The following is a 19,867-nucleotide window of genomic DNA, read 5'->3' as shown; positions in this document are numbered from 1 at the left end:
GTCGTGTCCGACTCTTTGCGACCCCATGAATCGCAGCATGCCAGGCCTCCCTGTCCATCACCGACTCCTGGAGTTCACCCAGACTCACGTCCATTGAGTCAGTGATGCCATCCAGCCATCTCATCCTCAGTCGTCCCCTTCTCCTCCTGCCCCCAATCCCTCCCAACATCAGGGTCTTTCCCAGTGAGTCAACTCTTCACATGAGGTGGCCAAAGTATTGGAGTTTCAGCTTCAGCATCAGTCCTTCCAATGAACACCCAGGACTGATCTCCTTTAGGATGGACTGGTTGGATCTCCTTGCAGTCCAAGGGACTCTCAAGAGTCTTCCCCAACACCACAGTTCAAAAGCATCAATTCTTTGGTGCTCAGCTTTCTTCACAGTCCAACTCTCACATCCATGCATGACTACTGGAAAAACCATAGCCTGGACTAGACGGACCTTTGCTGGCAAAGTAATGTCTCTGCTTTTGAATATGCTATCTAGGTTGGTCATAACTTTCCTTCCAAGGAGTGTCTTTTAATTTCATGGCTGCAATCACCATCTGCAGTGATTTTGGAGCCCCCAAAAATAAAGTCAGTCACTGTTTCCACCGTTTCCCCATCTATTTGCCATGAAGTGATGGGACCAGATGCCATGATCTTCGTTTTCTGAATGTTGAGCTTTAAGCCAACTTTTTCACTCTCCTCTTTCACTTTCATCAAGAGGTTGTTTAATTCCTCTTCACTTTCTGCCATCTAATCCTAATTAACTTCCAAGGGCCACATCTCTTTCCTAATACTATCACATTGAAGGTAGTTTCAATGAATTTGAGGTAGGGGTGGGGACACAAGCATTCAAGCTATGACAGTTCCTTGGCTTCGGTGATGGCTCAGCAGGTAAAGAATTCGCCTGCAGTGCAGGAGATATGGGTTTGACCCCTGGGTCAGGAATATCCCCTGGAGAAGGAAATGGCAACACACTCCAGTATTCTTGCCTGGGAAATCCCATAGCATTATCACTAAAAAAATGTACATGCCTTAATTAAAAAATAGTTTATGCAGGATATGCAATATACATCTTTAATCTATCACATTCTATTTTCAAATAAACTCCAGGCCTGGAGGGCTTCACAGACAAATTCAACCAAACATTTCAGGGAGAAATAATACTAATTATTGTTTTTCTCTGACTGCTATCAAGGTCTTTGTCTTTGTTTCTCAACAGTTTATGATATATCTGGACATGGATTTCTTGGGTTTATCCTGTTCAGGGTTTGTTGAACATCTTAAATTTGAGGGTTATTTCTTTTGTCAAATTTAGGAAGTTTTCAAGCATTATTTCTTTTTTTAGGTTTCATCTTTTTTTCCCCCAAACTTTAAACTTTTTGTTTCATCTTAGGGTGTATCCAGTTAACAGTGTCATGGTAGTTTCCAGTGAACGGTGAAGGGACTCAGCCATACACAGACATGTGTCCATTCTCCCTCAACCATTATTTCTTCAGTTTTTTTTTCTGTACCACTCACATTCATCTTTTCTTCTGGAACACAAATATTAAAACTTTTGTTCTTATCCCACAGGTTTCTAAAGCTCTTTTCATTTTATTTTCAATTTTTTAAATTCTGTAGTTCAGATTGGACACTTCCTATTGACTTATACTTAAACTCACTGGCTCTCTCCTTGTTTATTTCCATTTTGCTGTTGGATTCATCCAGTGAGGGTTGCTTTGTTGTTGTTATCGTTTTTGTATTTTTTTAGTTTTAAAATTTCTATTTGGTTTTAACAAAACTCAGAATTGTACAGTAATAAAAGCAAATTCCACTGTATATAAATTATGCATCAATAAGCTCTATTTCTAAGAAACTGATTCTGTGCTAGATATACTAGGGAGCGGGGAGGCATGGTATGTGGTACTGTTGGTCTAATAAGACACTATGAGAGATCCATAAAATGAAACTAGTTGAAGTTAATAATTTAGACTTAAAAGTGAAATTGTTTTGTTTTGGGCACACTGCATGCCTGTGGGATCTTAGTTCTCAGACCAGGGATCGAACGTAGGTCCCCTTTAGTGGAAGCATGGGGTCCTACTGGCACGCCAGGGAATTAGTGAACTTTTAAAATTTAAAACATTCACTGGCCAAAAGTTTTTTTGGCATCTATAAACTAATATTCTAAAACCAACCAAGACTTATAATACTACTGCCTACATGTACTTTGTTATATTAGAGCAATAGTTATATAATATTGAGGAATTTCTGAAACTTGGGGGTCCTTTTTCAATCTTAGGAAAATGAATATGACATCAACAAAGGCAATCTCTGGATCCCATTTCTCTTTTAAGAAAAAGTACTGGTATTTATATAATATTATGACAGTTTTAACAAAGAATTTGGCTAAAACCTCTCAGGGGCAGTCAACTGATATTTAATTGCTAATAGATAGTAGAGAAATATGAGAGAGTATTTTATCTCTTCAGGCACCAAAGCCGGGTTTGTTTCCTGATCCTAGAGATAAAATATTATTGTAACATAACCTCGTTATGAAACAGTAGGGTCTCATACTTCTTAGGATTTTTTTTTTTTTTTCACAAAATAGAATTTAATTGAATTTTCTTGTTGATCTTTCAGAATTCTGATGACCTCCTTTTTAAAACTAAAGGGTTGAAATCAGAAATCTATTTCTAAGTTCCCTTATAGCTTTTCTATTTTATTTTTATTTTGCTAAGTTGCTTCAGTCATGTCTGACTCTTTGCAACCCCATGGACTGTAGCCTACCAGGCTTCTCTGTCCATGGGATTCTCCAGGAAAGAATACTGCACTGGGTTGCCATTTCCTTCTCCAGGGCATCTTCCCAACCCAGGGATCAAACCCATATCTCTTATGTCTCCTGCATTGGCAAGTGAGTTCTTTACCACTAGCACCTGGGAAACCCCTTATAATAGCTTTAAAACTATTTTTCCTTGTCTTTTTTGTATCCTTAGTAGCCATTTGAGTGAAATCTAGGAATATAATTTATTGAATTGGAAAAATATGCAGCTATAAGTATTTATTTAAGTATCTTGAATAAAAATTCAAATAATCTTGGCTTGCCTGGAACTGTTGAGACTATAAGATCACCTCATTGATAGCTAATTAGTACATACCCTGAAAAACAAAATGCAGAAGTGAGTTTTTTAAAGAATGAACTACAACATAAAGTAGGGCTCTGGAATATAATTCTTTCTCTTAATACTTTTGAGACCACTAATTTGAGAACTCAGGGTTTCTCAGCTAAATTTTTACAGCTGTTAATAGAGTACTTGAGTTTTTTGAAATTTATTTTATTAAAGTATAGTTAATTTACAATGTTGTGGTAATTTCTACTGTATGGCAAAGTGATTGAGTTATACATATATATATTCTTTTTCATATTCTCTCCCATTATGGTCTATCACAGGATATTGAATACAGTTCCCTTTGCTATACAGCAAGACCTCGTTGTTTATGCATTCAGTATATAACAGTTTGCATCTGCTAATCCTGAACGCCAATCCATCCTTCTCCTGTTGGCCTTGGCAACTACAAGTCTATTCTCTGTATCTATGAGACTGTTTCTGTTTTGTATATAAGTTCATTTAAGATTCACATTTTAGATTCCACATATAAGTGATATCATATGGTATTTGTCTTTCTCTTTCTGACTTAATTCACTTAGTATAGTAATCTCTAATAATGTTGCTGCAAATGCCATTGTTTTATTTCTTTTTTTAAGGCTGAGTAGTATTCCATTGTATATGTGTAGAGTACTTGAGTTTTAAATGACTGTGATTTTTAAAACCCACAAAGGAGTTACTGTAATTGTAACTCATTGAGATCTTCTGATAATTGCTTTCTGATGAGAAAAAATTCCACTGATAAAATATCTTGTTTTTCTTTGTTTATAGACTTCGCATATCATTTAAATGGATGGTTCGAGCTTTCTCTGGATACTTAGCTACAGATCAACTCTTGCTTTTGTGGGACAGAATCCTAGGATACAACTCTCTGGAAATTCTTGCTGGTAAGAGTAAGTGCTTGTTTATAAAACACATGCTGTGTCTATAGTAAAGCCTTTCTTTTCTTTCTAACATTTACCATCTATAATTGGAATTGGAATCTGCAGTTGTCTGTCATTTCTAATTCATGAACATTTAGTCGATTTATCTGCCTTAGAAGACAAGGACTGATGTTGTGCAATCTAAATACGCCTGAGGAACTGCCTATCACCAGTCTATTCCTAGTGTGTCTTCATTACTTCCAGGAATGTCAGTTTCCCCTCACCTGTTTCTAGTCCAGCCAGGGCATTTGTTCAGTCTCAGCACCTATGAGGTTTATGCAGTGGAGTGTAGGTCTACTTCCGTTCTTCTCCTGACTCCTCTGATTATCTTGTAGTTCTGTTCTGTGCCCCTTCTCAGCTACTACCTAAAAGCCAGACCAAGACTGAGCCTACCTGCATAATTGAAATCTCTGTCTGTGAGTAATACATAAAGGTTCCCCCTTTTACTTATTCTCTTAAGTCAAAAAAATTCAACATTTTTTCAGAAAGTCACAAATTCATCTCCATTTAATAATTAAGCAGTTCTTACAACAGATATACACAGAGGGCAACTGTATGATAACACATATGGCACAGATTTCTTACATTATTTTGCTTCTCTGCATGTAAAATAGATTCAGTTGTTTCTATCACCAGGATTATCAGGGAATTCAAATAAATATTGCAGGGTTTTCATATGGGTGGAGAGCTGAAAAGTTGCCAGAGTGCTGGTTCCCTTCTCCAGTTGTGTGATACTGAGCAAATTATTTAAGCTGTGAGAGCCTTTATTTCTTTACCCAGTGATAGCATTGTAAAGTCACCTCTCTGGCCATTTGGAAATAATGCTTAATTGAAGACCCTTTTCCTGGAAAAGATTCTCTAGGTACCATATTAACATATTTTTGAGTGCTGAGAGGTCTAGAGTAATTAGGTGGTATTTTTTAAAGGAAAGGTAGCATAATAATAAAGTGCCATGAAGATAACTGTTGCCCCTGGTGTAATCAGAGTTATCATTTACCAAAGTTTTTAATAACTCCCAGTATCCTTCCATCTCAATTGTTTTTAAAGCCAATACAAATATGAGTTAGGAAAAAAAAAGGTCTGTCATCACCTCTTTTGGCTGAATGGCTGTGATACATACCATCTAGAGATGGAAGGAATCCTAGAGACCATCAAGTATGCTGCTGCTGCTGCTAAGTTGCTTCAGTCGTGTCCGACTCTGTGCGACCCCATAGACAGCAGCCCACCAGGCTCCCCTGTCCCTGGGATTCTCCAGGCAAGAACACTGGAGTGGGTTGCCATTTCCTTCTCCAATGCATTAAAGTGAAAAGTGAAAGTGAAGTCGCTCAGTCGTGTCCAACTCTAGCAACCCCACGGACTGCAGCCTACCAGGCTCCTCCATCCATGGGATTTTCCAGGCAAGAGTACTGGAGTGGGGTGTCTTTGCCTTCTCCGGACCATCAAGTATAGCTTCTTTTAAATATTTCTGGCAGGTACTACTTATGCTGTGTTTGAACATTCAGTGTTGGGTAATCCCTGTCTTACTAAGTGGCCTATTTCACTTCTGGATAATATAACTTGTTAAAAGGTACTACTGTTGCATCGGGATCATCATCATGTTTTTTCTACTCTCACCCCCTACTTTCCCCAAAGTCTTCTATTTTCCAGGCTAAGTAGTCTTATTTTTTGCTAACATTTCTCAGGTGACAGGATTCTAAGATTTTCCACCAAGTAATTCTTCTGGGTGTTCATAAATTTTGAAGAGCATTGTATTAATATGTAACTTTTTGTATCATTTCAAAAAGATATTAGAGCATGCTAAAGAAATGGGCTAAGTATTACAAAGTACTTTCTAATAATTAGGACCTTCCAAAAGTAGAAGGGGCTTTTTAACTGTCATCTGAAGGGTTACAAGATTTTCTATCATGAAACAAATGTTAAACTATAAGACCTCAAATTCTTCCAATTTAAATTCTCCCTTTCTGTGACTTATCATGCCCTCAGCAAACTGAAGTAAAAGAGAAATGAATGTTGAATGCTGCATTTGCTCTAAGCCAGGTACTCTGCTGCATACTTAATACATTAAAAAGTTATTGATACATAGGTAGAACGACAATCCACACTGTTGCATCCATTCACTTTCTCAGAGTGTCTTTTAAAAAACCAACAGGGAAGAATTGTAGAACATCTAGAAATGAGACTGATGGGAGTTCCTTCCTTGGAATTCAAATAAAGAGACATAAGGCAAATAATTGCATGTAGATGCCGGGAAAATTCCATGGACAGTGGAGCCTGGTGGGCTGCACTCCATGGGGTTGCAAAGAGTCAGACATGACTGAGCATGCATGCACACATGTATATAAGTTAGTTTTGATCATTTTATACATTTTTTTCATCGGAGTATATTAGAAAAGAATATTTTGGGACCAACTTTTTTGCTCAAGTGAGTTTATATAATCTTTATAAATATTTTAGTAAATATTACTGGTTTAAACTGTGAACTTATTCAGGCCTTTTGAAGAACAGTTTAAAGCATGGGTATCTTAATGTTCATGATAGAGTTGCTTAAAATTCATGCGAACAATTTAAAAGACCAAAAGTAAGTATTTGAGTTTCTATATTTCATATAAAGCATGAATTCAGTTGAAAATATCCCGAAGTATAGAGCTTTTCTCCTTGGCAAATAAGCCTGCTCTGTGGAAGGGCTGGGCAAACCAAACATGAAGTAGACAGAAAGGAACTTCTGTGATGTGACACCAAGATAAATAAAGGTTATGAGCACATAAGCATTTTGGATGCTGAAGCTAATTAGTAACTACTCTTTTATTCTCCCTCTTATCTACCTTTGGAAAAACTATTTCCCAGCATGGGAAACTGTTTCCTGCTACAGCAAAAAATTTGACCATCCTGTCAAGCTTTCACCAACTCTATTAAATTACACACAAAAAAGGAAATAGTAACCACATCCCTTAGCATATAAAATGTCTCCATTGTCAAATATGACTCTAGATATTAGAGAACTATAAAGAAGTTGCTTGTCCACAGAAATGGTTTTCTTGGATATTTTATAAAAATGGAAGCTCAAGGACTTTAAAGTACTTAAATTTTCACCATTCGCAATTAAAGGGTAAATTCTTTGTTCCAGATCTTTTATATCCGTCTTTATATATTAAATAATTCCAGCTGACTTAATTTTTTAAATACATTTATTCACTTTACCACAACCATCTTTTTTCCTCCAGAATTTTCCTAACTGGTTCTAATGCTTTTTTGACAAGCTTTCCAAAATCTATTGTCCCCTCAAAAATTACCTGTGCTTCCCAGTCACTCTGCCTCTACCTGGGGAAATTAAGAAACCTGGATCCTGACATCTACTCCCCAGGAACAGCCACCTACCACCATCTACTCCCCAGGAATAGCCACCTAGCCACCTGATCCACCAGAGCATGGATCACCATGCACCATCCTCAGTCCTTCTCTGGCAAACCATTATTTTTTAAAATTGAAGTATTGTTGATTTACAGTGTTGTGTTAATTTCTACTGTACAATGAAGTGATGTGGATATATACATGGATATACATTCTTTTTTATTCTCTTCTCCATTATGGTTTATCCCAAGGGAAAACCATTGTGAGGGTCAGAAGAGAAGACAGTTAGGAAAGCACACTGATTTCCATGTCAGGGATGAGTCATTACTGCTTACCTTCAGTCTCAAAAATTTCATCACACAGTGGTTAAATGCTTGGGCTCTGGAACCAGAGTTGAGTTTTCTCTCTATTATTTTCTACCTGTATGATGCTGAATATGTCATCCAAACTCACAGTGCCTCAGTTTCTACATTAGTAAAATGGGGCTAACAATAGTAATAAACAAAGAGTTGATATGAGAATTAACTGTTCTTATGATTATTATTTCCATACTAGAAATGTATTTTTAACAATTATTTGCATTATCTATACAATATACTTAGGAACCAGTCTTCCAAATAATTTTAAAGATTCCTTACCATTCATTTCCTAAACTTCAAGGACCTGTTGGGTAGGGAATGCACGACCACTATGGTGATGGAAAAAATAGGAGAAGTCAAGTGACCTCTGGGCAGTACCGTTTCCTTATCAGAGTTGCCAGAAGCTCTTACATGAGTCCTTCCATTGTTCATGATGACTCATTCCCTTTCGTAAGGTTTTATGGTAGATTATATAATAAGACATAATGCATATCAGCATTACTGTCTTTCATATGCATATGACTAATGGGAACAAAAATCTAGATGTTTTCTACTCCGTATATATTATTGAACTTCAAGATATTCTATAATGGTTTGGTTTATTTTTTTTTTTTTTTTTTTTTTTTTTTTTTTTTTTTTTTTTTAAATTTTATTTTATTTTTAAACTTTACATAACTGTATTAGATTTGCCAAATATCAAAATGAATCCACCACAGGTTTACATGTGTTCCCCATCCTGAACCCTCCTCCCTCCTCCCTCCCCATTCCATCCCTCTGGGTCGTCCCAGTGCACCAGCCCCAAGCATCCAGTATCGTGCATCGAACCTGGACTGGCAACTCATTTCATACATGATATTTTACATGTTTCAATGCCATTCTCGGTTTATTTTTTTTTTTTTTTTTTTTCAAAGTTTCAACTTATCTTTTCCTATAACCAACATTAATGTAAATCTCAGGATCAATCCCCACAGTAGCCCCACCCAACAGACATACCCAGTTATGACACTCTAGGAAAGTCAATAAATAACAAAATAGTATAACAACATTTTTAAGGAAAGACATACTTGTTGCCACATTTTTATATAGATACTACCTTGATACATATGAAATATTATCTGATACATTTAAAAATTCAGTCTTCTAACTTTTCAGAAGCCTTTCCATTGCATCAATAAGAAACACCTGCATCAAAATAAATCTTCATAAGGCAGCCATTATATCTACCATTTAAAAACTGTTATAATTGAAGCTGTAGGTACGAAAGAAACAATTTATAAAATGGCTTTTTAAAAACCACTAAAATTTTCATTTTTTCCAAAGAAAATTAAATGCCTTCAGATACTGATCTCCAGAGAAGAAAATTTCCATTCCTCACCAGACCGTAACTGAATGCAGTTGTGTTAAGCACTAGGTCTGAGTTCTCACTGTGGGTTTTGGGTATACCAGCAGATTTGTCAGGTTGACGAGTAGGCCAGCAGTTAAAATAGTGTTCATTCTTTTCCAGTCCTGGCAGCTGCTGTGTTTGCTTTCCGAGCAGTGAACCTGATGGAGGTGACATCACTGGCTGCAGCTGAAGTAAGGATAAGTTTCGCTGAGACGGGATGGAAATAGTTTCTGAGAGATTGCCAGGCTTGGGTACATCAGTCTCCAATGCATAGGACACACATTACTCAGAGCCTAATTTTTTATCTTGAGTAATGCCTATAAGTTTTAAGCTAAGTAATATTAAATATTCAGAATTCCTTAATTAGTTGAAAACAGTGTTCTTGTGAAGGGGTCATAAACAAGGTTATTATGAGAAACCATTATAATTTTTATGGGAAACAAGATACCTAGTAATTTTGATAGAAACTATTGAGGCTTGTGTTGCATTTTCTTATAATTGTTCACATCCATGTGTTATGTTCATAGAACAAAGACACACTAGTTGAAAGAATTAAAGAGCATACATTTGGTTGATACAGTAAAGATGCATGGGTTTTGGTTATTTTTAGCAGTGAGTTAATTATTAAAGCTGGTTTCTTTTCAATAGTATAACTTATATCTGAAACATGGTTCAATTAAGTAGTGACTTACACTATTACTCTATTTGTTATCTCTCATAGAAATGCAATTTTATCCTTAAAATAGCTGCCTACATTCTTTGTTTAAAGGGAAGAGGATGTTTATGCATCTTGCAACTGAATAAACATTAATTCCTTCTTAAAATGATATCCTAAAGTCAGTTACTCCTTACACTAGTATAACAAGACTAGGATTCATAATGTATGTTTATTTATAGAAGCAAGATGAAATGTCAGACCTCTTATAAACTCATGCAACCTTGTATATTTGAAGAAGGCTCAAAGCTAAAGTCCAGGTTATTTTCTACTGAACGTTTGAGCATTTTGCACACGTTCTAACATTAAGATGTTCAGAAAAGAGAAGGAAGGTTGTAGCTTCAGATTTGGGACCAATCTGAAATACTTAGAGTGTGTTGATGTCAGAAGTGCATTGTAATGGTTTTTCTGTGTTTGTTTCAGAGGCTTCACTTTGCTGATCAGAATGCCAATACTAATCATTCCTTTTGTTTTTTATTTCAGGCAGTTCTTGCTGACCTTTCTACTTTAAAAGTTATGCCTCTTCTTCAGATTTTTCTGTTTGCTACTGTCACCTGATCTTCTGCAAGGTCACTGACAATACGTCTAGTTTTTCATTAGAAAGTAATCATGAACTATGCAAACTCTGCATAAAACCAAAATTAAACTTTGCATAAAGCCAATAAAGATCATGTTCCCTTCTCAGTTAAACCTAAGTAGTTTTTCACTTTTTGAAACAATAAGTCTGCACACCATGTATTGCACTGCATGCTGTTGGTTTTCAAGAGAGAAGCAATAGACATAACTTCTGCTAAATCAAGCCTACTATATAGATAATCCTGACTTGTAAAAGGCATGTAACTATATATGCAATAAGAACTAAAGATATTGTAATAAACTTGAATAGGTAATGTAGCCTCTGGGATAATTCTCTTATGTCAGTTTGTAAATTTATCTCTAGATAATGAGTCATTTTGTCTTATAAATTGCTCTTCACTCAGAGCAGGGGTGGGGTAAGATGTGAGAAGACTTGACAAAGATAATGCTTTTTAGTAGGAATGAAAATGTACTTTGGTGTTTTTAACAACTTGTCTCTCATCAGAGATCTTCTAGATCTCTCTCCATTTTATCTCTCCCTTAAAGGTCTCTCCTGGAGAAGGTCAGATACAATTGTTTGCACCTGACAGTGTTTTAGTCATCACTTTCTGAAAAAAGAAAATTATGGAATGATCCCTTCAAATTTCTCGGCTTTCCATCTCTTGGTTAGAAGACTTGACACTGCTGAGGTGTGTTGCCAAATTCTCTTACTTTGGAAGTATCCAAAGGGGACACCCAAGAACTCAACGAAGGGAATGAAAAATCAAAACCATGTGCGCTTTGGCTGAAGCTTGGTTTAACAAGATTTACTTCTAGGGCAGAGCAGCTTAGAGAGACCAGAAGTAGAGACTGAAGACCTTGTGCACGGCATCAATCTTATTTTGGTCCTATTATAAGTGGAGCGTCTTATTTTATATTACTTCTTAAAAACCTAGCATTTCTGTAATATGGAATGATAGATTGTGGGGGGAAGAAGTCCAAAAATCAATGTCTTTCAATTTTATACTCAAATTCAAAATTCTAATCATTTCAATAAAATTCTGAATCAATATATTGATAGTCTTACTAAATGCCTAGTATTGTATAAAGTCTTATCAAAATCTATTTCCCAAGTCTTTCATTTAGAGAGTATATTTTAGGAATGTATGAGGTTCAGCACAACACCACAAGTGTGGTGGAATTTTATATAAATACTAGTTATTAATTTGAAATTCTATATAATGCTTTTATTCATCAGGTACTTGTTGACCTTTGAGGACTAAATAATGACTAGAAGAAGCAAATAACCATTTATTCAGTAATTGATCCTTAATAAGCTCCACTTTTGGAGAAGGCAATGGCACCCCACTCCAGTACTCTTGCCTGGAAAATCCCATGGATGCAGGAGCCTGGAAGGCTGCAGTCCATGGGGTCGCTGAGGGTTGGCCCTGACTGAGCGACTTCACTTTCACTTTTCACTTTTCATGCATTGAAGAAGGAAATGGCAACCCACTCCAGTGTTCTTGCCTCGAGAATCCCAGGGATGGGGGAGCCTGGTAGCCTGCCGTCTATGGGGTCGCACAGAGTCAGACACGACTGAAGCGACTTAGCAGCAGCAGCAGCAGCAGCAGCAAGCTCCACTTTATTGCTTTTGAAGGCAGTACGGTTATGGTCATATGCTTTGCCATTCTGTGTACACAGATGCACTTTCATCACAAGGACAAGCACACACCTGTGACTGTTAGGAAGAGAGTTCTGAATGATTAAGGTCAAATGTGTACAGATACACCTACCTTTGGTTTGTTTCTTTAGGAGAATATTCATAAACTGTTTTAAACATAGCAATGTAGTAATCTAGTAGGAGAAACATTCGACTGGAGAGTTCTTGTCCTAGCTTTAAATCCCTAGATAATTTAATCTCTTATATCTGTAATTTGGCTGTGGGAAATGGGAGACAGGACAGGCAACCAGAAGTTCTATATTTGCTCTGTTTGCCTGACAGGGTTGAGTAAAACCAAGTGAGAAAATATATTTGAAAGTTATTTTTTTATTATTATATAATACTACAAAGCACTGGACAAATATAAGAGGTTGTCAATAATTGATTTTACATATGACATTTTAAGGTCAAGTTGTAGAAAATAGTATGTGAAGAGTGCCCAACTTCATTAGCATTTGTGTGACTTCATTTGATAGTGTGAGACCTTATCTCTATAAGGAAAAAAAAAATTTAATGAACCATGGCATAGCAGATCCTTTCATTTAGAAGGGGTGGCTCTAGCCAGTAGTTCTAAATCTGAATCCAAAAGCCAAACCTGATAGGCTGCCACACATACGCTCTCAGCCATGTGCTGCTGCTTGTTAAAAAACTGCATGGAAGACAGGTTGCCTTGCCCACTGCATCTCTCACTGCACTGCTCTTGCTACATCTCTTTGCCTCCTCCCTCCAGAATTCTCCCAGGCCATCTCCTACCAACCTCTGACACTGCCTCACGTAGGCTCTTGCCAGTGATCACAGGATCTGAGTGACCAGTGATAATTACATTGTTATTTAACCTGTGGCATTCTCACTTGGGGTGAAATAGCCTAATAGATTATATTTGGCTCTTCTTGATTTCAATTCGCCCATTAATGTAGTATGTGTGACCTTATATTATGGAAGAGTTTATTGAATAACCTTTTTGGTCAGAATGCTTTGGCAATACAACTTTCTGGCTAATTGAAATTTCCAGAGTGTCTTAATTGCATAGTACCCCCTTACATTTAGCACATCCTCTCTCTACCTATTTCACAGAGAAAACAGAGAACACTAAGCTTGAACTCCCTCAGCCTTCCACTTCACAACTTAGCTTTATTCCCCTATACTTATCTCCTTCTTCCTAGTCTCAGGAAGTATCTAATCTGTTCCTACAGCTCTCTAAATACAGGTTCGATTGTGTCACTTACATGCTTAAAAATTAAACAAGACCCTACTGCCTAAAGGATAAAGTTCAGGCTCTGTAGCAGGGTGGGGAGAATTCGCCACAGCTTGATCTTTCCATTCCTGTGTTCTCACACTGATCCGTTATCCTGTGCTTCATCCTCACCAGATTACATGCTGCTCCTCAACCAGCTATGGCCATGTAATTTATCTTTGCCAGTGGACCTCCATTTTTCAAGGCCCCACTAAAAAAACTCTACTCTATTGTGAAGATACCCTTGAGCCTATAAACTGGAATTAATTACATCCTTCTCTTTGTTCTCATAAAACTTCTCATTTAGTAATACAGTGTTTTAGAGTAGTGATAGTTTTTTGCATATATGTTGTCTCACATCATTTTATTCTGAAGTCAGTTTTCATTGATTAGTCCTAGGAATGGACGATGAAAGAAGAAATCTGACCATGTGTTTGTACCCCCTGCCTTGTTCTAAAAATTGTTGGAATCTGGTAGTTCCTCCTCAGGACATATAGTCTCCCTTCTTCTACAAAGACTCTAATTTTTATCTGGCGATCTACCTATTCCTCCATGCACTTCAGATGTGGCTGACTCCCGCTTCCAGGGCCTCTGGGCCCTGGCCAAACCATCATTATGTATCATCCCTCTGGCTACAGGGATCTAGTGCAGAGGCTAAGGTTGTGCAAAATTAGTGAAACTTGATTATGAGGCTTTGGTTTAATCTTTCAGGGAAACTGGGTATGAAAAAAAGACGATATAAGATCTGGAGCTGCTGTGGCCTAAGAATGCAGAGTGCGAAGCTGCTCTGTTGACCTTGTTAATTCCCAGGTCACACTCCACCAGTCCACCCTTGGACTGTTTTGTTACATGAGCCAAAAGATTATCTTTGCCACAAAAAGGATCCTAACTGACGGTGTAGTTATTTTGCCTTTTAGGAGATCCTCTACAACGTGAGTATCACTATTTGGTACAGGACTCCTACCTGCATGCTGGTTAAACTAGAGGAATCTTTTAGAACTTTTTTTCAGTCAAGACACTCCATGACCTTACAAGGATGAATTCTGTGTTCCAGACCTACTAAGCTACCTGCAGTACCTTAAACACATGCTATGTCTCTCTCACCTCTGGATCTTTGCCCACTCAGCACTCTTTGCTTGGAATGCCTTCTTGTCTCTACCTAATTCTTACTTGTACCTCAAAACCCAACTCAGGTTTTGCATCATCAGAGAAGACTGCTTCTCATATGAATTCTCCTCATATCTTAATTATGCATAAGCAATATACTAATCATATGTTAGCTTGTCTTTCTTTTCCACTAGACTCATTCTGTTTCCTTAAGGGGTTTCTTTTTCAGCTTTATATCTCTAGAACCTGGCCTAGTGCTTGCCCATAGTGGGCTTTAGTAAATGCTTATTGAATGAACAAATGAAATCATCTAACCTAATTCACTCATTTTACTGATGAGGCTTGTTCCAGTGTCACTCAGCTATTTTACCTCCTAAGTTGATTTGTGGAGTTGCCTGTGGAAATCCAAAAAGGAATATTTTGAGAGAAAAAATGTAAATGCTTGGGCTCACTCAAGTTTTTTCATTTAAATCAACTTTATTAAGATATAATTTTGTACAATAAAATGTATGCATTTTAATTACACAATTCTGTAAAATTTGACAAATGTATATACTCAAATCCCCACCACTGCAGTCAAGTTACAGAACGTTTCCATCACCTGGAACAATTCTCTTTATGCTCCTTCCCATTCGATCTTCCATATGCACATTCACTGCAAACAACCATTGATCTGCTCTGTTCCTAAATGTTAGGATGGGCTTTTCTAAGTTTCATGTAAATGGAATCATGCATGTGTACTCGTTTGTGTCTGACAGCTTTTGCTTAACATGATTTTCTGAGATTCATCCATGTTATTTGATTAGCTTTCCATTCCTTCTTATGACTTGATAGGATTTCATACGATTTGTTTACCCATCATGGTTAGTGATATCCATGTTGTTCTCATGTTTTGGTGTATTATGGATACAGCTTCTAAAAACATTTGTGTGCAAGCCTTTACATGGAATATCTTCATTTCTTTTGGGTAAATATCTGGCAGTAGAACTGCTGAGTCATAGGTAAGCATAAGTTGAACTTTGTAAGAAACCTCCAAATTTTTCCTGACATGGTTCTACCATTTTACATTCCTGATAGTGTATAAGAGCTATGATCATGTTAGTCATTCTAATAGGTGGCTTTAATTTGTATTTCTCTAGTTACTTAGGATGTTGAGCACCTTTTTATGCTCATGTGCCATTTTTAATACTCTTTTGAAGTGTGTCTAAATCTTTTGCCAGTTTTTAATCAGTTACCTGAACTTGTAAGAATTGTTTATTCTGTTTATACTTCTGTTATGTAAAATTTTCTCTCAGACTGTGGCTTGTCTTTTTATTTTAACCATCTTTTAAACAGCAAGTTTTAATTTTGTTGAATCAGTTTATCCATTTTTTTATGGTTCATATTTTTTGTCTCCCATCTACAAAATCTTTGTAGAACTCAAGGTCACAAAATTTTTTTTCCTGTACTTGTTTCTAGAAACTTTATAGCATTAAGCTCTTACATTTAGGCCTTTGATTCTTTTTTTTTTTTTTTTAAATTAACTTTCCTGTATGGTACAAATTAAACGTTGAGGGTCACATTTTGGATACGGATACACAATTTTTTCCAGCACCATTTGCTAAAGAAACTATCCCTTTACATCCATACCTCTGTATAAAATCAATTGACTGTATTATCTATGGGCTTATTTAGGTACTCTCTACTCTGTTCCATGGATTTATGTCTATACTTACTCCAACACCACACTGTCTTGATTTGTAGCTTTAGAATAAATCTTGAAATCAAGTAGTATAAGTTCTCTAATTTTGCTCACCTATGTCAAAACTATTTTGGCTATTTTAAGTTATTTGGATTTCTAAATAACTCTTGGAATCAGCTTTTCCATTTGTATCCAAAAAAGGCTGCTGGAATTTTTTTTTTAATATTGAGATAGCATTAAATCTATAGATAGGTTTGGGGACAGTTGATATCTTAACAATATTGAGTCTACCAATCCATGAACGTGGACTGTGTCTTCATTTTCTTTAGGTCTTGTTTATTTTCACTCAGTATTTTGTAGTTCTCCATGTAGAGTTCTTACACATATTTTGTTAAAATTATTTTACTTTTTTATGCTATTGTAAATGATATTTTTAATTTCAATTTCCAATGGTTTGTTAATATATATAAATAGAATTGCTTTTTAAATATTGACCTTGTATCCTGAGATCTTGCTAAACTTACCACTTCCAGTACCTCTTTTTGTAGCTGCCCTAGGCTTTTCTACATATAAAATGTCATCTATAAATAAAGATGCTTTTACATTTTTTTCAAATCTATGTTTTTATTTATTTTTCTTCCTTTGTTCACTGACTAGAACCTGCAATAGAACACCAAAGTGCTGCAGCTCATCTAATTTTAAATTAAATATACTTCTTTCTTAAATAAATGCAACAAATATTTTCAATTTATGTCAATTTACTAGCTTGACCAATTTAGGGATAAAATAATGGAAAGGAATGAAATAGATTCAGAATGAGGTGGGAAAACATACAAAGTCAAGATAATTTTGTTCAAAATTTTATGTTGCTGATGATCCAAATGGCTTCTTCAAATTATTAAGCAATTGGCCCCAGGTATTAATGTCTTTGTTATGTTAATTAGGTAATTATTTCATGTTATTTCAACTATTTTTTATCCCTAAAACTTTTTTCTTAGATATATGATATGCATATATTTATTCAATAAACATTAAATGCTTACTCAGAACATGAGACTATTCTGAGTGCTCAGTGTTTATATGTATTTGTATGTTTGCTTTTTCAGTAATAAATGTGGTAAGAGACTGCTTCTTATGGAATTAGAATACTAACACCTCTTTTTTGAAGTAATGGTGCTATCCCTCCTATGAAGAATAATGGTCCTGCAAAGATTTTCATGTGGCAGTCCTTGAATCCTGTGAATCTGCTACCTTATATGACAAAAGGCACTTGGCTTGTGTGAGTAACTTAAGGAATTTGAGATGAGCTGTTATCCTGGATTATCTGGTGAACTCAGTGTAATAAGGGTCCTTATAAGAGAAAGAGGAAGGCAGGCAAGAGTCTCAGAGTCAGAGAAGGGTTTGAAGATGCTTTGCTATTGGTTTTGAGAATGGAGGAAGGGGCCACGAGTCAAGGAATGCAAGTGGTCTCTAGTAGCTGCATAAGGCAAGGAAATAGATTCACCCCTAGAGCCTCTAGGAAGAACTCAGACCTGTTGACACCTTGATTTTAGGACTTCTGACTCTCAGAACAGTAATCAATTTGTGTTATTTTAAGCCTCTAAGTGTGTGGTAATTTATTACAGCAACAACAGAACCTAGTCCACCTCCTCTCAGATGAATTGGAGTTATCATATTGACTGTTACCTATGACAATAAGTCCACAATTGCTTGAATTCTCTTACCTATAAGATCTATGATTCTACTTGTCCAATTCCTCTTGTGATTTTTATAATATTCAAATAAGATAAAATTTGTAAAGTATTTTGAAGACTACCTTCTACCACTCTGGCGATGACAGGGAAAAGACTCCCCAAAGTTGGACTTTTATAAGGCAAGTGTAATAGAGGTTTCAAGGGATAAGCATTGCCAAATCCTAACGTACGTTTCCCTGTAGAGGGAGCTCACTGGTGTAACACCCCTCACTCCCTCTTCCCGTGGAGAGGAGTGAATTGTATTATTGATGAGGTTGGGAATCAGTGAATGGCCATGTAAATAAAGCCAACCCCTTTCTCTCACCTTTCTTTGGGGAGTCAGCAGCCCAGAGCAAACATATCTTCTTTACTGTTCCTCTGTGCCCTAACGTTAGAAAGTCTGGATCCAGTGGTATGGGAGGAAGTGGGGTAAGGGGAGTAGCTGCAGTTGTTCAGTTCATCGCTGGGCAGACAGGTCCAAGACACAGTTTTGAAAAACCTATCCTTGTGGCAAAACTAAGTCACGTTCCCCGGGATTAACTTTATCATTAAGAAAGATGATGCATCATCTTCATCTGCTTTTATTGCCTAGATTTTATCTAACTACTCAGAACTCAGGCAGGAAGAAGGGTGCTGCTTACTGAACCTCCAAACTTCATTCAATAGGGCAAAGAAGTCAAGGTTTGCAAGGCAGAAACTATAACAATGAGTCATGGAATATAAACTAGGAAAGGAGTGAGAGGTTAGGAGAGGTTAACAGTAAGTATGGATAAAGAGAGGTGAATGGACTGAAAGTGACAACAAAAAGTAAAAGCACTTTTGAAGAAAGGGTACTTCAGCAAGTAGCTTGGAAGGGTAATCTTTGTGGCCAAATGAGATATTTACATTTGAAATTTTGGAGATTGTGCCAATTTAATTGATACCAAAACCTAAGGTGTGGTAGATATCTGAGGTGGAGTAAAAGAACACATCATTGAATATATAGGAAGTCAAGAAACCAGGAGTCTGTGATACTGGATGGATCAATCAGCCTGCATGTTGAAATTGACAAAGATGACATGGGTAGAGATAAAAAGAAAACTGAACTTCAAGTTCATTTTACTGAGAATGAGGAAGAAAGACCTAAGGGCTACTAATTAGTGACTCAACCGTGGAGGAAGAAGAGTGGCGTGAGCCTCAGAGGAGCAGAAGGGGGTTGCAAGAAGGAAGGGGGAGTAAAACTCAACTAGCTTTGAGGAGTAAGGCTGGTGCGGAAGTACTTTGGGTCTGAGATAAAAGAAATAATCCATTTGAGAGGGCAGCATAGAACCCATGTCTCCAGGAAACAGCCTGCTTTTTGTTAGGAGGTGAATACATTCTTCAGAGAGGAGGTTAAAAATTACAAGAGCTCCTTGATTTCACAGGACATTGGGAACTTTAGAGACAGAAGAGGGAGAGGAATGAAGGATAGGTGGGAATTAGGTCAGAATAAGGAAAGACAGTTTAGGTGAGTACGTGATGATGGGAAAGCTTCCTATTTTGATGGAGAGTAGAACAAACGGAATCCACTCAGTGGTGATACTCTGTACCAGACTGTTTTCTGTGGTGGGGTGGCTGCTTCCTCAGGCAGCCTGAGCTTGGTATGGTCTAATTATAGGCAGCTGCTTCTTCAGACAGCAGTGCTTGTGGTTGTCTCCGTATTAGCACTGCTCTACTTTGGTGATGGAGCTATCTTTTCCCCTATCCAGAGAATTGGGTTCTCTTCTCCCTCTGTGGGCTTTTGTCTGTTCATGTTTCAACTTATTCATGGCTTGGGGAGAGATTGTTTTAATTACTCAGACAAAAGGATCCTTTTGTTATAAATAGAATCAAGCAGAAGAAAAATGACATTAGAAGGAAACCTGGATCTACCCAAAGTAATGGAGAGCACTAGAAATAATAATTAGTTCAGTTCAGTTGCTCAGTCATGTCCGACTCTTTGCGACCCCATGAATCGCAGCA

The 19,867-nt window shown here is 36.9% G+C and overlaps 1 protein-coding gene across 4 annotated transcripts in view; it reads left to right on the top strand.

Annotated features, from left to right (window-relative positions):
- TBC1D19 (TBC1 domain family member 19) overlaps positions 1-11,484 on the top strand; it is a 150,025-nt gene extending 138,541 nt beyond the window's left edge. The window contains exons 20-23 of one of the 4 annotated variants that reach the window (XM_044946024.2): positions 3,900-4,015; positions 9,263-9,333; positions 10,341-10,426; positions 10,980-11,484. In XM_044946024.2, coding sequence (XP_044801959.1) covers positions 3,900-4,015; positions 9,263-9,333; positions 10,341-10,415 — 262 coding nt within the window. In that variant the 3' untranslated portion in view covers positions 10,416-10,426; positions 10,980-11,484. Of the gene's footprint in view, positions 1-3,899; positions 4,016-9,262; positions 9,334-10,340; positions 10,548-10,979 lie in introns of those variants that run through there. The other 3 variants (XM_006071049.4, XR_006552316.2, XR_006552318.2) reach the window with 3 other exon arrangements.
- The last annotated feature ends 8,383 nt before the right edge of the window (positions 11,485-19,867 follow it).

The sequence above is a fragment of the Bubalus bubalis genome, chromosome 7 (genome assembly GCF_019923935.1).
Source record: "Bubalus bubalis isolate 160015118507 breed Murrah chromosome 7, NDDB_SH_1, whole genome shotgun sequence".
NCBI lineage: Eukaryota > Metazoa > Chordata > Mammalia > Artiodactyla > Bovidae > Bubalus > Bubalus bubalis.
This window is presented reverse-complemented; position numbering and strand designations above follow the sequence as displayed.